This window comes from Amblyomma maculatum, chromosome 9, assembly GCF_055883805.1.
Source record: "Amblyomma maculatum isolate TAMU_Amacu chromosome 9, ASM5588380v1, whole genome shotgun sequence".
NCBI lineage: Eukaryota > Metazoa > Arthropoda > Arachnida > Ixodida > Ixodidae > Amblyomma > Amblyomma maculatum.
The window spans coordinates 59,256,447-59,272,670 of record NC_139352.1 but is presented as its reverse complement, the minus strand read 5'-3'; the positions used below and the strand labels follow the sequence as shown (position 1 = coordinate 59,272,670).

Sequence of the window (16,224 nt, the reverse complement as noted above, 5' to 3'; positions counted from 1 at the left end):
AAACTGCTGCAGCGATGCGACAGGCATCAAGGAGTTATCAGAAATTCTCTTTAGAATGTTCAATACAGCAATGGATAACGTAAATGAAGTCATATCAAATTCCTTGAACTGCTTGCTCCATTAGAATCTCAAGATCTATTTTATTACATAAAACTTCTTACACAATGATCATATACAAGAAGTCCAATGTTGGAGACTTGAAATGGGATCTTGCTGTTGTGCCCTCAGGTGTTGAATGGTGTACGTTGTCGCGCTATAAGCTGTTTAGATACTGCAAAAAATGACATCAGGCATGCGCATTACCAGCCCAGAATGATATATAACATCAGCAACGCCATTTGCCAAGTGCATCTGCGGCATTTCAAATTTGTCCTCAAATTTCACCTCCAAATGAAAATATTACAACTGGAGATGGCACATTATTAAAGCAGCATGTCCGGCATAGAAGCGCCACCAGCTGTGTTGGGCACATAATCGCCACTAAGAAGCCTAGTTCGCTGCTTTTGAATGTTGCCGGAGAAGTCACGCAAATCACAGAATCAGACGCCACGAGTTAGCACTGGTCACATGCTCCTTTTCTTCGTGGCACCTGAGCTGGATCCTGCGTGCAAATGCTGCTGTGCAGTAGTGGCATCTGAATGGCCTTTCACCCGTGTGAACTCGCAAATGTCTCACAAGGCTTTCTCTTTGGCTGAAGGCTGTCGGGCAGAGGTGGCAGTGGAATGGCTTCTCTCCCGTGTGGATACGGATATGCTTTATCAGGTTGCTGTGCTTCGTGAAGGCCTTGCCGCAGTAGCTGCACGTATAACTCTTCATGCTGTCAGAAAAAGCTGTGCTGTAGCCATTCTCGATGCAACGTGGTAGCAACCTTACTGCATGTGAACGATGTTCAGCTTGCGGGTCATGGCTCCAATATGTGCCACTGAAGCCTGCACGAAGGAAAAGAACATACCTTCACTGCAATGAGCTATATATGTGCATCCCTGCATTGGCAAACCTACATCTCAGGCTATGAGCTACAGAACAGGAAAGATACTCTTGCGGTATACTCAAACCTACTCGATTGGTGCTAGGTGTAACATCCACTTTGATTCAGGTTGGTGACAAAGATGAAAGCTAAAAATTACTGACATCAGGGTAGCGTTATCATCATCCTTTACTGCTTTCACCCATGCAAGTCATCGAGTAACGATTACTGACATGGCCCAAGAAAACAGTTTCAATGACCAAACCACATGTATTCTTGCTAAAGTCACACACCAATGCAAAATGGCATAGCCCAGATTGTTCAGAAGGATTACAGTGCCAAACATGTTATTGTCATAATTAACAATGAACAAGCATATCATTAATCAAAGCAGAAAGCTAGTACACAGTATTTTTAGTATTGCAGCAATATGCAAATAAGATCGCAAGAATGTGGGATGTTCACATATAACAGCAGCCGAGAACACCATAGCCAAACACTACCAATTAGATGGGCACATTGTAAGTATTCTCTTCCTTCTCCTATAAACAAAGCCTGCATCTTCCACAGGCCCTGCAGACCACTTCTAACTACTTTGGTCTTCTTACCAAAGCTACTATCTGCTCATGACAATAAGTAAGTAAATATGTGCCGAGTAAAAGCACTGAAACCACAAGATTATTTAACTAATCTACTAATTTAGTAGAGAACTGCAAGAAATATTTGCCAAGACAACACTGGTGGGTATATAATCCCTATGAATGTATACAACATCTCAGCTCATCCACTACTTGGCGCTTCACCAGTAGTATATTGTGACAGCTTGAGGCTGACGGTTCTGTGGAATGCATTGGAATCATGAAGGAAGGAACAATTAAAGGAGAGGCTGCGCTGTCACAAGGAGCTGTTCTGCATTCAGAAGGTGCAGTCATGTCATCTCGATACGTCAGCTCCCTCCTCCTCCATGCCTCTTCATTGCCTATGGGACCAAACGCCCATGAATGCCAGCCACCACACTGCTTCTTGGCAACAATGATGCATGCTGTTATTTGTCCTGTCCTATGATTATGATGTCTACACATTTGTTCACACTGAACTTCAGCGTATTTGACAGCACAAAAAGAAAATGCCAGGTCTGCCCTATGTCAAAAAAATCTGATTATAGGGTAGGACAATCATTCGACATGGCAGCCACATGGCTTTCAGCCCACTTTCCGCAATGCATCCGAGATACGTGTTCACTCGCATTTCCTTCCTCTGTGGTCCGAATATTTTTTTTCCACGTCTGCTCAGTAGCCTTCAATTGAACAGGTTTTGAATGCTGAATACAGCACAAAAACTTGTCTGAACAGTGGTCCCTGCCACAAGCCAAGATCTCCTTTCAACCCTTCTTATGGATTTTTATTTGAGACTTCTAGCAAACACACGAAAAACTATGACCACAGGTTTCCAAATTAATTACACAGTGCACTGAATGCCAACATTCAAAACAAGTGGATCGCTGCGGTCCTTGTGAAGGATTCCAATACTCAGACCCAACAGACCAGTTTCCAAAGGTCAAATTCACTCAAAAGCTACCCATGTCTGCAAATGAACAATTTTCTCACCAAAATATAAATATAAATAATGCACATTACGTGCTGTCAAAAAGCCACAGAAGAAAATGTCATTAGCTCTTGTTAACTGCAGTATACGGCAAAATATAAAATGTCCCCTTCATTTGTTTCACTTGCGCTTGTTACTGATAAGATGTATTTCGAACACTTATGGATTTTTATTTGAGACTTCCAGCAAACACATGGAAAACTATGAACACAAGTTTTCGAATTATTTACACAGTGCACTGAATGCCAACATTCAAAACAAGTGGATCACTGCAGCCCTTGTGAAGGATTCCAATACTCATACCGAACAGACCGATTTCCAAAGGTCGAATTCACTCAAAAACTACCCATGTCCCCATGTCTGCAAATGAACAATTTTCTCACAAAAATATAAATAATGCACATTACGTGCTATCAAAAAGTAACAAAATAAATGTCATTAGCTCTTGTTAATTACAGCATACGGCAAAATATAAAATGTTTCTTTCATTTGTCTCACTTGAGCTTGTTACTGATAAGATGAATTTTGAACACTTATAGATTTTTATTTGAGACTTCCAGCAAACATACGAAAAACTTTGAACACATGAGTTCAAGAACAGCCGAAACGTTAGGCTTGTAAATAGCTTAGTATTGGCGTATGCTTCTACACAGAGAAGTAGCCTTTGTGTAACATTTTTCACATTGCAGAAATTGTACATTGAAATAAAAGCACACATTTTACATTGCACTATAAAAAGAAGGCTTTCTACGTGTTAGAGCCCTCACTTCCCTGAGATTATGATGTCCACACATTCATTCACATTGAGCTTTTGTGCATTTGATAGCATAAAAATAAAATGCCAGGTCTGCCCTATATGTCAAAAGAATTGGGTTACAAGGTAGGATTATTGTTCAACATGACAGCCATGTATTTGCTTGTTTTAGAAAATTACATTTATCGCTGACACCAAGAGCAAATGCAATAAAGCAACCTGTCGCTGGTGTAGGCAAATTTTACAAAATCAAACAAGCAGTGCTACAAAATGCTTCAGGTTAAAATATATATATATATATATATATATATTTTCTGTATTCTGTATTTCCAATTCTGTATTTGAACATGGAACACCAGACTCCCATATAACACAGCAAAGATGTGCACCAAGAGTATTTTTGTGCAAATATATGCAAAAGAGCCCGAAAAGAACTTTATTTTCAGACAAGGAATATGCTGAATAATGCCAAAAATGACAGATGCATTCATTGCATGGAGACAGCTGTCACAACAAATGCCGTATAATAATGGGAGAATGTAGCAAAGCTTTATGGGGTAGCATACTATTTACTCACTTCACTGTTCAGTTCTGGATGATTCGTTCAACTGCAGCTTATGCACAAATACCACTAGGGAATCCATCTACGGCAGTTCTCCACGCTCGTGCGCTCGTAAATGGTTTTTCAGGGCTGTCTTCTGCCTGAATAGTGTGGAACAAATGTGGCATCGGTATGGCTTCTCGCCCGTGTGGATGTGAAGGTGGTCCGTCAGGATGCTCCTCCTTGCGAAACCCTTGCCACAGTTCTTGCACCGAAACGGTCGCTCGCCCGTGTGTGTTCTCAGGTGGTTCTTCATGTTGGTGTGAACAGATGTAGCATAGCCACACTCGTGACACACGAACATTCTTCGTTTTTTTGCCGGTGGCTTTTGTCCAGGTTGCGAGCTGGGCTTTCCAGGATTGCTGGCAGGGACTGTGCAACAGAGGAAAGCATGAATGAGAGGTGGCCAAGCTTATGACAAAAGTTATTGAATGCACAACACTATTATTCAGGCTGTATTAAAATGTGTTGAACTAGTCTAAATAAGACCATGAAACAATTTACTTCCTAATGCTTTACATATGTATTTTTTCACATCAGCATAACATGACGCAAGAGCTGACTTCTGAGAAATGGATGAAATTGAGAATGATACGCTTGCTCTTTACCTTTGTGCTATTTGCGATCAGAGTTATTCACGGGAAAAAGTGCGTACAAGAATACATGTTATAACCTCGACCATGTCAACCAAGTCGACCAAATATTACACATTTGAGAAGACAAAAAAACAGGACTTTGTGAGCAAGTCTCAGCTAATAAGCATACATAGTCAGTCTCGAATCAGGCCTACAATAAAACTGGATAAAAAGCATGAGAAAATAAAGATAATTTTAAAAGGAGTAATGCTAACACATTTCCCACATTTCTTGCCATTGTAATGCATTGCCCCACTGACCTTGTATGATGGTACTAACCAAAAGATTGCAAGCAATAAAATAAGCCTTCCGAAACTGAGCCACAAACAAAAGCAGTCATGCAAGCAACCCAATTTCCTGGTTTCATTTCCAGAAAATGAACCATGACAGAATGTGAAGTGCATTTCATCATCACAAACAGCTGTATATATATACAAACTTTTGCCGCAGAATTATGGCTCCAAGGTAGTGATTCTGATAGCCCCAAGACCATCACTAGTAACACATTATTATCCAAATTTCTTTATCTTAATTTGGGCACTACAAACAGATATTGCAGGAATTAATGTGGTTCCCTGAAATGGTCACTACAGTAATTGAACCTAAGGAATGATCGTGATGATATAGTATGTGCTAGTTGGTGTCAGTACAATGATGGGATAGAAGTAGAAAGCATAGCAGACGTTTCAACGAGCATGCACAAGTTAAAATGTTTATCAAAGAGCCAACACTCTTCACATGCAATGACCAGATGCATAAACATGCCTTTCCATACGAATTAAAAGCACAGCAGATGATTTTATGCATACAGGTGACACGGGAAATTCCATTTCTTGAAGTTGGCAGCATATAACGTTCAGCCTTGCTTGTTACTGTTTCCTTTTTACAACGCACACGATTATCAAAGACATCAGGCACAAGCAGAAATGTAAAAAAATTACTGCTGAAGGCTAACAGCACATGCGACACAGATTCTCACAACACACAGCAAAGAGAAAATTTGTTGTACACCATAACAGTCACCAGCGAGCAATTCATTTTCTTGCTGAAACGGTGACCACGTGTGGGACATCAGAGTATCAGTTTTCCTGAGTGAGCTGGGGGCCCAACCTGAATCATTCAACTTGACATAAACAAAGTGAATTTGTAGATTCTGTCTGCAACAAGGAAATAAACTTCACACAAGAAAAAACAGAGACTGTACAATATGAAGAGTTGTAACTAAAAACAGACCACCCCTGACTGATCCACAACAGCTACCTTGAACTCTATCAGAGTCCTTAACTTTATCTGTGCAACTGAACTGACTAAGGTGCACACTTCAATGGCAGTCATCAATCAAAGAAACCTGACCATCATAGCAGTACTGCAGCAGAAAAGTTTGCTTGCAATCAGTGCATCTTCCCATCTGCACTCTGAAAACTGCTCTCGTTTTGTTTATGAAGGTTTACATTCCAAAGTGACCTGGGCCATTACAAACGTCACAGCAGAGGGCTCCAGATAAATTTAGCTGCCTGATGTTCCTTAACGTGCACCGGCACTGAACAGTACATGGGCACCGTCGTGGCCGGGATTGATTCCGAGTCCCTGGCTAGTTGGGCTAGATTGGCCCAACTAACAATCTACTGTAGCAGGACATTAGGGGCTAAATATCATTAATGAACTACATAATATTAAATTTGCAGAATTATAAATTCTGCATTGATGCACTCACCTTAAGGTGAAAAAATGCCAACGAAACTACAGTTCTTCTATGCAGCAAGGAAAATAACACTGAATTTAGAATGGCCAACCAAACAAAAAAAGGACTAACAGGCTTCTTTTTTTGGGGAGAGGAGGGTTAATGAAAAAGTGTCCAAACTGCTAAATCCTACAACAGGTGTGTTAGAAATGTAAAAAAATATGCTTTGAGGTATTTTTGAGCTACGTGGTGAATTCTGTGCGTCGATGGTAGCACATGCCAGAAAAAAAAATCAAGCGAACACAAGACAGCAAAAAGTAGGCACTGAAAATAAATGCTGCACAAGATGCTTAAAAGGTAATTTGGTGTTTAACATTACAATAGTTTTGCAATATAAACATGCACTCAAGGCTCTCGTACTACGTCTATGCCAATATATACAAGCTTTCACACTCCTTTGTGCACACGTAACAACAGAACACCAAGGTATATCACGATGCATGTGAGCTGCAGCTGTCCTGTCATTTTATTGTGTCAACACAAAATGAATCACCAATATTCAAGAGAAAAGCTTCATATGCTTCACTAGCAATAGAATCCAGAGGTGTCCACAAAAAGTGGTCCCAAAAAATTGTGGTCGTCAAGGGTCATGCCACTGCAGTGGTCGTGCAGTCATTACAGCATATAAACATCACTAATCGATGCCCTAATCTGCCCTAATACATTTAGTACATCTCAGGCTTTAGCATGCACAGCATGTAAGCAGTCTTGCTGACTTGTTTTACACCAAAAGCCACTCTGAACAATATAGGACCTCCTCTCCTACATGCATAAAAAAAGGAATCCGAGCTCAATAGGATAAGTCGCTTGCGAGATGCCAAAGAGAATGAATTCCATTAAATTTTTCTCTATTTTTCTTTCCTTTATATAATATTTACCTTTTAAAAAAAAATATACACATTTAACAATGCTAGGTTATTTATACCTATGATGTCATAGAATATGCAAACCATGCAATCCATGACAATTTCACGGTTATGTCATATCATGAGATGGCCACAGTTAATCACATCACTGGATGAAAATGTGCATTCTTTTTTTTTTCACTAGTAAAAATAGGTCCCATTCAAGAAGTGAGGCAAGATATTTCAACTATAAATCCCAATAACGCTGCATTCCCTTCGTAGTTCTTAAAAAAAAAAATACACAATGAGTTGTCTGAAGAATGCAATTATTCTGCAGCATCAACACAGAGGAAAAAAAAAAAGCTCCAAAAAGGAAAAGATGATCATTCCAGTTTTTTTCAGTGGAAAATGACAGTGCTTTGCATCATAATAAACACTCAAAGTGCACACCAGCTTTATATCGCAGGTTTCACAACCACTCAAACATTCATGAGATGGAGAACAGAAAGCAAACAGGTACAGTAAAGTAAAACAACAGCATTCTATAGTAAGGACCTCTGTTCATGACCAGTGCACTCATTTCACCTTGAAGTCCTTTGTTTGCAAACAATGCACCTTTATGTTATTAACAGCATTCACACAAAGCATCGTCAATAAACTAAACTTCTGCTTTAACCCATAATTAGAAAAATAAACTCCTGCTACAACAATAGCACAGAAATGTGCCAGAAAAATTGCATCATAATTTCAGCTAGGAAAGAATGCATTTGGTGAAGATGATACCAAATGGTATTTACAAAACAGTATTTTTAAAACAGTACCTTGCTTGAGCATACCACGAGCCATGTTTTTGGCCAAAGCAGGAGAACCCGCCAAAAAATACAAAATCATCACAAATAAAAGAGGGCAACAAAATGTGTAATGCCAAACTGGAAGCAGTAACACAAACCTTCTACATTCTTCACAAAAGTTTTTGAAGATATGCTGGAAAGATGATAGCTCTACTTAGTGAACTCTGGTCAAGTGCTCGCTTATATGTCTCATTCTCTTGGTGCTTAACATTTTTCACAGTGAGTACAATACTCAGTGGATGGGTGGGAATGATGCAGCATAAATAAACATTGAACTGCCACGGCATCATTTCAGAAGCGTAGTTACCTTGCCAGCCATGCAACAGCAACATGTGGAAATGACTATTTTTGGACAAAGCTTTTAGCAGGCAACGTAACTGCTAACAAATCCTGCCAGCACTGTCTTTTTATTTAAAGAAGCTTTGTGCCAGAAATAAACACTCAAAACATTTCTGTTATTTTACTTTCTATCTGGTTCTCTGCACCAGGATTCGCACCTACATTTGTCATAACAGAAACACAATGGTTGGACGGAATGAAGAAACTGAATATTCTTAAACCAAACAAAACACCACTGCACAGCAGTCACACTTTTTTATTGTTCGTAGCCTTTCTTCATAAGTTAGTTTTCACGAATGGTGCACCAAAAGAGTCCACAAGTATTCATTTCAATTATCTAGTCACACTTCAAGGCCTCTTTTTTAACCAACATGACATCACATACATCAACACGTTCATAGCCAGAAAGTGTCCTCCTGGACTCATTCAGCAACCAACTTTTTCACCAAAGACTTTAGTACAAACTAATGTAGAGGTCAAAGGATGCCCAAAAATGCATCACTGAATACTACTAGAACATACATCATTACAGAAGAGTGGAAAAGCTTTAAGTCACCATTCTGTTCATGGCATTTTTTTGCAGCCTATGTGCGAACTTCTTTCAGCAAAACACACTAAACAATTATCTTTCTCCAATGGAGTCTTCGCACATGTCTATTTAGGCTTGCCTTCTACACGAAGGCCATTTGGCACAGCGGGCACTGGAATGGCTTCATGCCCCTATGGATGAGAAGGTGCTGTCCAAGGCCACTACTCTTTTTGAAGCTTTTGCCACAATAACTGCACTGGTACGGCTTCTCCCCTGCATTAATACAGACACGGTTTGCAAGATGAACAGGTGTTCTGGTTAAGTACTTGCAATAAAGGCTGCACCAAGAAGGGACGCTCACCAGTGTGCGTCCGCTCGTGGTCTTTGAAGTGGGTGCTATGTGTTGTGGCATAACCACACACAAGGCACTGGAACCGCCGTCTTCCTTCTAACTCTTGGCAAGGCAGTGAGCCAAACTTGCTGTGAACAATGGCCCTGCCTGCATGATGCAGTGAAGCACAATTCTCATATATCATTTAGTCACTTATGAATAGTAAACATAAACGTAGTTACCAGTTGGGTCTTCCGATGCTGGTGGCACGGATGTTCCATAGCATAGCAAGAGGGACAGGCACAAGTGTTTACGGTTCTCGTGCTTTGTTTTTTGTTCATGCTTTCTTGTTTACAAAGTATGTCGCAAAATTTCACACGTCACCACTTTATTCTTTCACCTTGTTCGTTTATCTATAAATTCTGTGAACACTCAATAAAGCACTAGTGGAAGTAAGCACTTGCGTCTGCGCCTCGGCTTCTTGCTGTGCTATGCAACATCAAGCATACCCACCAGCCTGAACCCTCACCCTGTTAAGTTGGTGGCATGCTCGGTGTCAGCCGAGCACATCGCAAATTGAAGACTACAAAGTTCTAATGTTACCTCACACATTGCAACGGCATAAAAGGTCAAAAGCACACTACTACTGTATGCAGGCATGGCTGAAACTAAGTCTTAAACTACAAATATATACTGAATCAATGGCCAATTCTGACCTGACTGAAATTTCCTCTCAAAGATGCCAGAAAATCATTAAAAATCATGCAGTCCTACAGGTGAAGATCTAAAAACACTTGTTTGGTGGAACAAGGTGACAAATGGAGTTTTGTGGAACACACAATCTTGTTGCTCACACTAGTAGAACAGCAAAAATGCACATCATCTGTCACAGAAATCAGTTTCGCTATGGTACAAGTAGGCGGCTAAAGCACAGTAGGAAAGATTCTTACTCAGACCATTTAACTATTGACAGCATGCAAAGTGACTGAGCAAGAACATGCTTATTATCCTGTTTGTTGAACGGTCACACTTGCTGTGATGGACAGGAAATGAATATGGGCTAGAGGAGAAGGAATGAAGCCAAAGGGAAAAAGCGTTGGTGCTCCCTTGAAATAGAATACTGCCTGCTCAGATGAAAAATGTGATTAAACTCAAATGATGGTCAAAATTAAACAGAGCTGTACACGCCCTTATCCATCCCATGATTAAGAAGAGTGTTAACAAAAAAAAGAAAAAGAAAATGTGCGTCACATCTTTCTCTATAAGACTAACATGCGAAAAAAACTGAACAGCAAATATCTGAGAAGGAAGAAACTATGCAGCCAGTAAAAATGAAAACATTCACTGCACACGGTCAGACTTACAAGAGTCCAGCATGACACAAATTCCAACAGGAGTAATGCTAAGAAATCAACACTTAATGCCATCAGGCCTGCATATATAATGCAAATAACCAGCAGAAAATTGCAAGCTCCAAAAGTATTCTGAGGGGAACAAAACATAATCAGTCATGCTATAGCAATACAGTTTTTGTTATGATCAACAAAGCAATGAAAATTAAAATAACGTCCAATGATTTTCTCAAATTTGCAAGTATGAAATAACATTAAAGGTGGAATGATAGCCACACAATGACAATAAAACAAACATGTTACACTGTCCCTGTTTGTTTCCTACGTAGTATGCATATATAGAAGTAAGCACATATGTTCATCTACGAATCATAAAAAGGAAGTAGTTGACACAAGTTGAAACAAAATTTAATTTTTTGTAATTACGTCACAATTATGAAATGTTCAGGAAATATGTAATGTGTACAAATTCTAAATATGTCATTTAATTTCATGTAAAAGGGTTTCTTAAACACTTATGTGATACTTTATTTGATACGTGGTAAGTACTTACGTGATAAGTATTTTGTGATGACTTTTTAGGAATTTAACTGCAGGGAACTTACTTGCCAAAATGCATGCCGTTGGTTTGTCCTGAAATAAAGAATGCACTAAGGGCGAACGTGTCATGCTGTTTATCATAGAAGTTGAATTAAATGGTTTGAAGTTGCTACGTCAGAAAACGAAATAACATTCTGCGCTCATTTTCAAAAGTGGCAGCTGTGATAACCCATAACTCAAGTTCTATAATAGGCAGGATGAAAATTTTACCCTCACTGCATTCCTTATTGTCGTGAGAGACCAATGCCACACATTTTGGCAAGTTCTCTGAAATGGAAATTCTTATATGTTCATCAGAAAAACTAACATAACATATTGCATATGTGCCCAAGGAATTTTTTTACATGAAATTAAATAACAAATTTAGAATTTGCAGATAGAAATGCACGTTTCCTGAAGGTTTCAGAATTCTGACTACATTAATCAACAATTTCTTGAAACCTGCGTTTAGGTGGAAGCACAAAGAAGAGGCATCTGTGTGCTGCGCGATGTCAGTGCACATTAAAAAAACCCAGGTGTTCGAAATATCCGGAGTCTTCCACTCGGCGCCTCTCATAGTCTGAGTCACTTTGGGACATTAAACCTTACAAACCAAACCAAACAAAACTTGCAGGGCTGCTTCTCAGCCGTATTGGTGCAAGTGTGTGCAATTAAGTGGTCAGGTCTCATAAAGCTCTGGCTACAGTGGCTGCAATGGGAGGGGTGTTCTCCGACGTGCTTCCTCCGGTTAGTGTGGAAAGCGGTCGTATAGTCACACTCAGAGCAGTGCCACAGGCACTTGTCTGCACGTAACCTGTACCGAGAGAGTGAACCACGCTTCCAGCTCGCAGCAGCTCCACCTGCACAATGGGAGAAAGCAGATGCTCTTTAAAGTGTGAAGCATGTGCCTCGACCATAGATGAGTGCCACCTCACCCCTCGAGGAAAAAAGAAAAGAGCCAATGAATGATAAAAGCGCTCAGATGCTACAAATATTGGCATCAAATTTAGAGTGCTGATTTTGAATTAACATACTTCCTGCATTAAGGCTGACCAATAGATTTGCTCTGCATAGTCAAGAAACACCCAATATAGCCTAACATTGATCGCAGTAGAGTGAAATAAAGTGAAACACTACATACTCTAATGCACAGCTTCACTTCTAGTTGGTGCGACTAATTAAAATGAGAATGCAGATGAGAGCACTCGACACACTAGAAGAGACGAGAACACTCCACTGTAAACGTGCTAGAGGAATGCTGTACAGGCTGTAGAGCGAGAGGTAAGGTTGTGTTCAGCTTGTAAGCAATCCTCTAATAAATGATAAGACATGAAAGACATAGGCCTTAGTTGCCTATGTGCCAAAAAACCCAACACAACACAACACATGAAAAAAAAAAAAAAAAAAGGAAAATGGCACATCAAACCTTACACCTACTGTCTGAGACTCTGGTAAACCATTCAAAGATTAACTGAGTTAAACATTTAAAAGGTTCGGTAAGTATGTGTCCAAATGAGCATACATGTGCAAATTATAAAAACACACACAATCATAAATGTGCAAGGAAAGAGCACTTCCAAATGTCTGGAGAGAGTGTCCTTCTTCAAAGTTCACTCAATATCAAGGCACTGTCTTGCACGCAGTTCCAAGATCACAACTCCCGAGCGAGCTCTATGGTGCCAGAGCCAAGCTTTCTCCTTAGAAAAAATTATAGAGGCGACAAAGTACGACACCCCTACCGTGGCTGCTACCCCGCTGATGTTGAATGGTCATGTTGCAGCGTTGAAGCACGAACACCAAGCCTGTCGGTTTTGCCGCCTGCGACACAATACAGGTGGGGTATGAGAGTGGGCTGTGGTCAGCGACTGCAGTTACCTGGGCTCCAAAACCCACGCTTCGAATCTTTTCAGGCTCCAGATCACCCTGAGTGCCTCTCGCTCAGTTGTTGCTCGCCTAATATGCATAAGTGTGAATTGGTGATTAAGACTTTCAGTGCTGCCTTCAGCTGACTCAGCTAAGCAAACTCTAGCGACGAATGATTATGCGTCAGAATAAAGAATGTACAATTTCCCTGGTTGAAGTGCGGACAATAATGCAGCTGTACATGAAGCTCGCCTGAGGCTTCTGAATGCCTCACTGGCCTCAGCAGATGATGGTATTCGATTCAGTGCTCTTTTTCCAGTGAGCTGCGTCAGCGGCTGGGCTATAGTGGCAAAATTAGAAACGTAGGCCCTGTATTAATTGAACAGAGTGAGAACGCTCCTTAGGTCTATCTTCATTTGTAAGACCTGGAGTCCTCTGATGGCCTTTAATTTCTCTGGGTTGGCCGATGTTTTCCGTTGCCCACCAATGTCCTCGGTATAATGTGGGCTTTAGCTGTATGCAAGTCAAGATGACTACCCCATAAGGATTCGTGCATAAAACTAAGGACGGTGCTGTGACATATCTGTGGTAGCCCAAACTGCTGTACCATCTCATTGAGTACTTGATCTGTGTGACAGGAAGCTGTCCATCATGGTGATGCCTGCTCCACCCTTTCTGGTACACTTTCCAAGTACACCAGAGCAACTCATCGTGTTGTAGCTCCATACAAAAATTTCCTTTGTCATTGTTCTAGGACACTGCAGTTTCCTGGGTTGGACTTATCATTTGCTCTGTCCTTCGCAAGGTGAGTGATGCCAGGCGGTGTAGTTTGAATGTCGCATACCTTGTGCATTGAATTTGTATTCTCAGCCTTGCTGCCTATTTGAAAGGCCTGCGCCCCCCCTCCTCTCTCCCCGCCCATACATAAAGCTTTGTTTACAAGGCTCCTGCAACTGCTACATGAGTCAAAGGATAATACAGTCGGTATATCCTTAAGTCCGTAAGCACACAAATATGGGCACGCCACAGCCCCCCATAATGGCTCTCGAAGAAAGCACAAAGGCACAAGCACCAGTTTGGCAGCAGAGTGTCTCAGCAGTTCAGTCGGTATGAAGCTCTTGCAGAGTACAGTGTTCATGGCTGTGTCAATCACTTTACCTTGACAGCTAAGTTTCACTCTCTGCAATTCGCACGTGGTGTATAAAGCACTCGTCAAGACGCGTCAGCACCCTGCCGCCATGGGTCTGTGCCTCCTATCTTGTATTGCCATGCAGGAGTAGACATTGCGCTGTGTAATGATCGCCGTGCAGGAGTAGACATTCCGCTGTGTAATGGTTCGAACTCCCACACTAAGAGCACTGTCCGTTGGGGTTTTTTCTCGGGAGTCGAATGTCTCAGCAGTTTTTCCTTGTTCTACGAGGCCATGGGTAGCCCCAACTTCTTTTGTAAATACATTTGGTTATTCCTTTAGGGTCTGCACCTCGAGGGCTCTCGGCTCACGCTTCCATCGCCGCAGCCTCCAAACATTTGAAGTGCTCAAAAGTTGTGACATTGCTGGCTTCTGCACAGAAATTAGCGTTGCTATGTAGGCGCATACATGAATATTCCACAAGTCTCAGCCATTCGTTGCAGTAAAAAATGTCAGTGCTACTCAGCCGCTGGCAGCTCAAACGTTCACACTCGACCAGATTTCAGATTGTCGCAATTGTGGCGCTCTTTCATTGTAAGACGAGCCAAGAGGTAGGCTATTCTCTCTACAATAGTGGGGTAATGCGGCCTTTGAGCAGCTCATCAGTGTGATCTGCGAATTTTCCTCGCTGTGAAGTGCTTCGGCGCTTCGACTGCTTTGACCTCTTCGGTACGTCAGATATGACAGTAATGAAATTCGCCACTTGCACTTCCGGTGACTTCTTGCGTAGTCACATCGAGGCTGTGGCGTACCACTCGTAGCTTCTTATTGTGCTTTTATTCAGTTCGCCTAGATTTTTTCTTCATATCGCAATATCGCGCTAATGACACCATGATACGAAGTTCGAACATGTTCGAATGGAATCGCCATCGCTACAACTGTCGCCTGGGCTTGGCTTGGCTTTGACGGATATGGAAATGGTGATGACGGCTGCAAGGTCAATGTACGCTGTCCCCTTTTTTTAACGGGTCGCCTCCGCCTGTCGGCGTGGCGGAGCCAAGAAAAAAAAATACAATACCAAAAAAAAAAACGCCCCCCCCCCCCCATATACACACACACACTTCACTCTGGTGAGAGGAGGAGGAGGAAGAACATTTATTTCCGCCGAATATGGTGCAGCAGCCGCCTACGTGTCCGCCTTGCGGTAACTGGCCTTGCGGTAACTTGCACTTAAAAATAAGAAATGTACGTTGAAAAACGGCGGTTCTCGTCATCGCCTGAAAGTGGTAGCAGCCTGTCACACACACACTTCACTCTGGTGAGAGGAGGAGGAGGAAGAACATTTATTTCCGCCGAATATGGTGCAGCAGCCGCCTACGTGTCCGCCTTGCGGTAACTGGCCTTGCGGTAACTTGCACTTAAAAATAAGAAATGTACTTTGAAAAACGGCGGTTCTCGTCATCGCCTGAAAGTGGTAGCAGCCTGTCACGGAATTTTTCTGCTGTAGGCCGTCATTGCACCCGCCACCGCTTCGGTGGTGGACGACGGCTGTTGCGGCGCTCGTCTTGCTCCCCCTCTTCTTTTTCCTTCTCTATTTTCTTTTCTGTCCGCACGAGACAGCGGAGGTGGCTCAGCTACAGGGCCAGTAGCAGGCCTATGCACTTTCTTTTCCTTCTTCCTACAGTCACAACAAGTTTGTGTCATTATCGAAGTGTCGCTTGCAGACTTCTTCCAAATTTAAATAGACACCGACAACACAACTCCATCCAATTTCAGTTATTTTTTATCATATATCGATTGATATGCATGGCTGGTTCTATTCTATGATAGCTTAGAATACTGCATGTTTTTGGCCGGCGTTGCTGCGACCCGGTTGGAATAAGCTAGAAGCTTGGTGCAACCGGGTGAAAATAAGCAAACCGTTATTGCAACCCATGGATTGGCTTGGCTTTGTTTATTATTTTCGGATTGGGGTTTTTGCAGGAAAGCCAAAGGCAGATCACGTGTCGTGTGTTTGTAAACGACGTTTGGAATGTGTGGTCGTGTGAATCGCGATTTTTGCGCATTTTGTGCCTCAGTGCTCATCTTGCAGTTTCTTCATGG

General features: G+C 41.6%; 2 protein-coding genes across 2 annotated transcripts in view; both read right to left on the bottom strand.

The window, feature by feature from the left end:
* Positions 1–116: 116 nt before the first annotated feature.
* The window catches only part of LOC146179139 (uncharacterized), a 53,859-nt gene continuing 37,751 nt past the window's right edge, over positions 117–16,224 (bottom strand). The window contains exons 4-7 of the mRNA XM_084580127.1: positions 9,229–9,366; positions 3,975–4,338; positions 1,947–2,026; positions 117–929 (exon numbers count right to left, since the gene is read on the bottom strand). Of these exons, the coding sequence (XP_084436253.1) occupies positions 532–929; positions 1,947–2,026; positions 3,975–4,338; positions 9,229–9,366 (980 nt within the window). The 3' untranslated portion in view covers positions 117–531. The remainder of the gene's footprint in view (positions 930–1,946; positions 2,027–3,974; positions 4,339–9,228; positions 9,367–16,224) is intronic.
* On the bottom strand, positions 4,323–15,066 carry LOC146179141 (uncharacterized). The gene is made up of 4 exons (XM_084578822.1): positions 14,065–15,066; positions 12,869–12,947; positions 9,229–11,989; positions 4,323–9,140 (listed from the first exon to the last, which is right to left on the bottom strand). Exons 1-3 carry the CDS (start codon positions 14,128–14,130, stop codon positions 11,715–11,717), a joined length of 420 nt encoding a protein of 139 aa, XP_084434948.1. The 5' UTR covers positions 14,131–15,066; the 3' UTR covers positions 4,323–9,140; positions 9,229–11,714.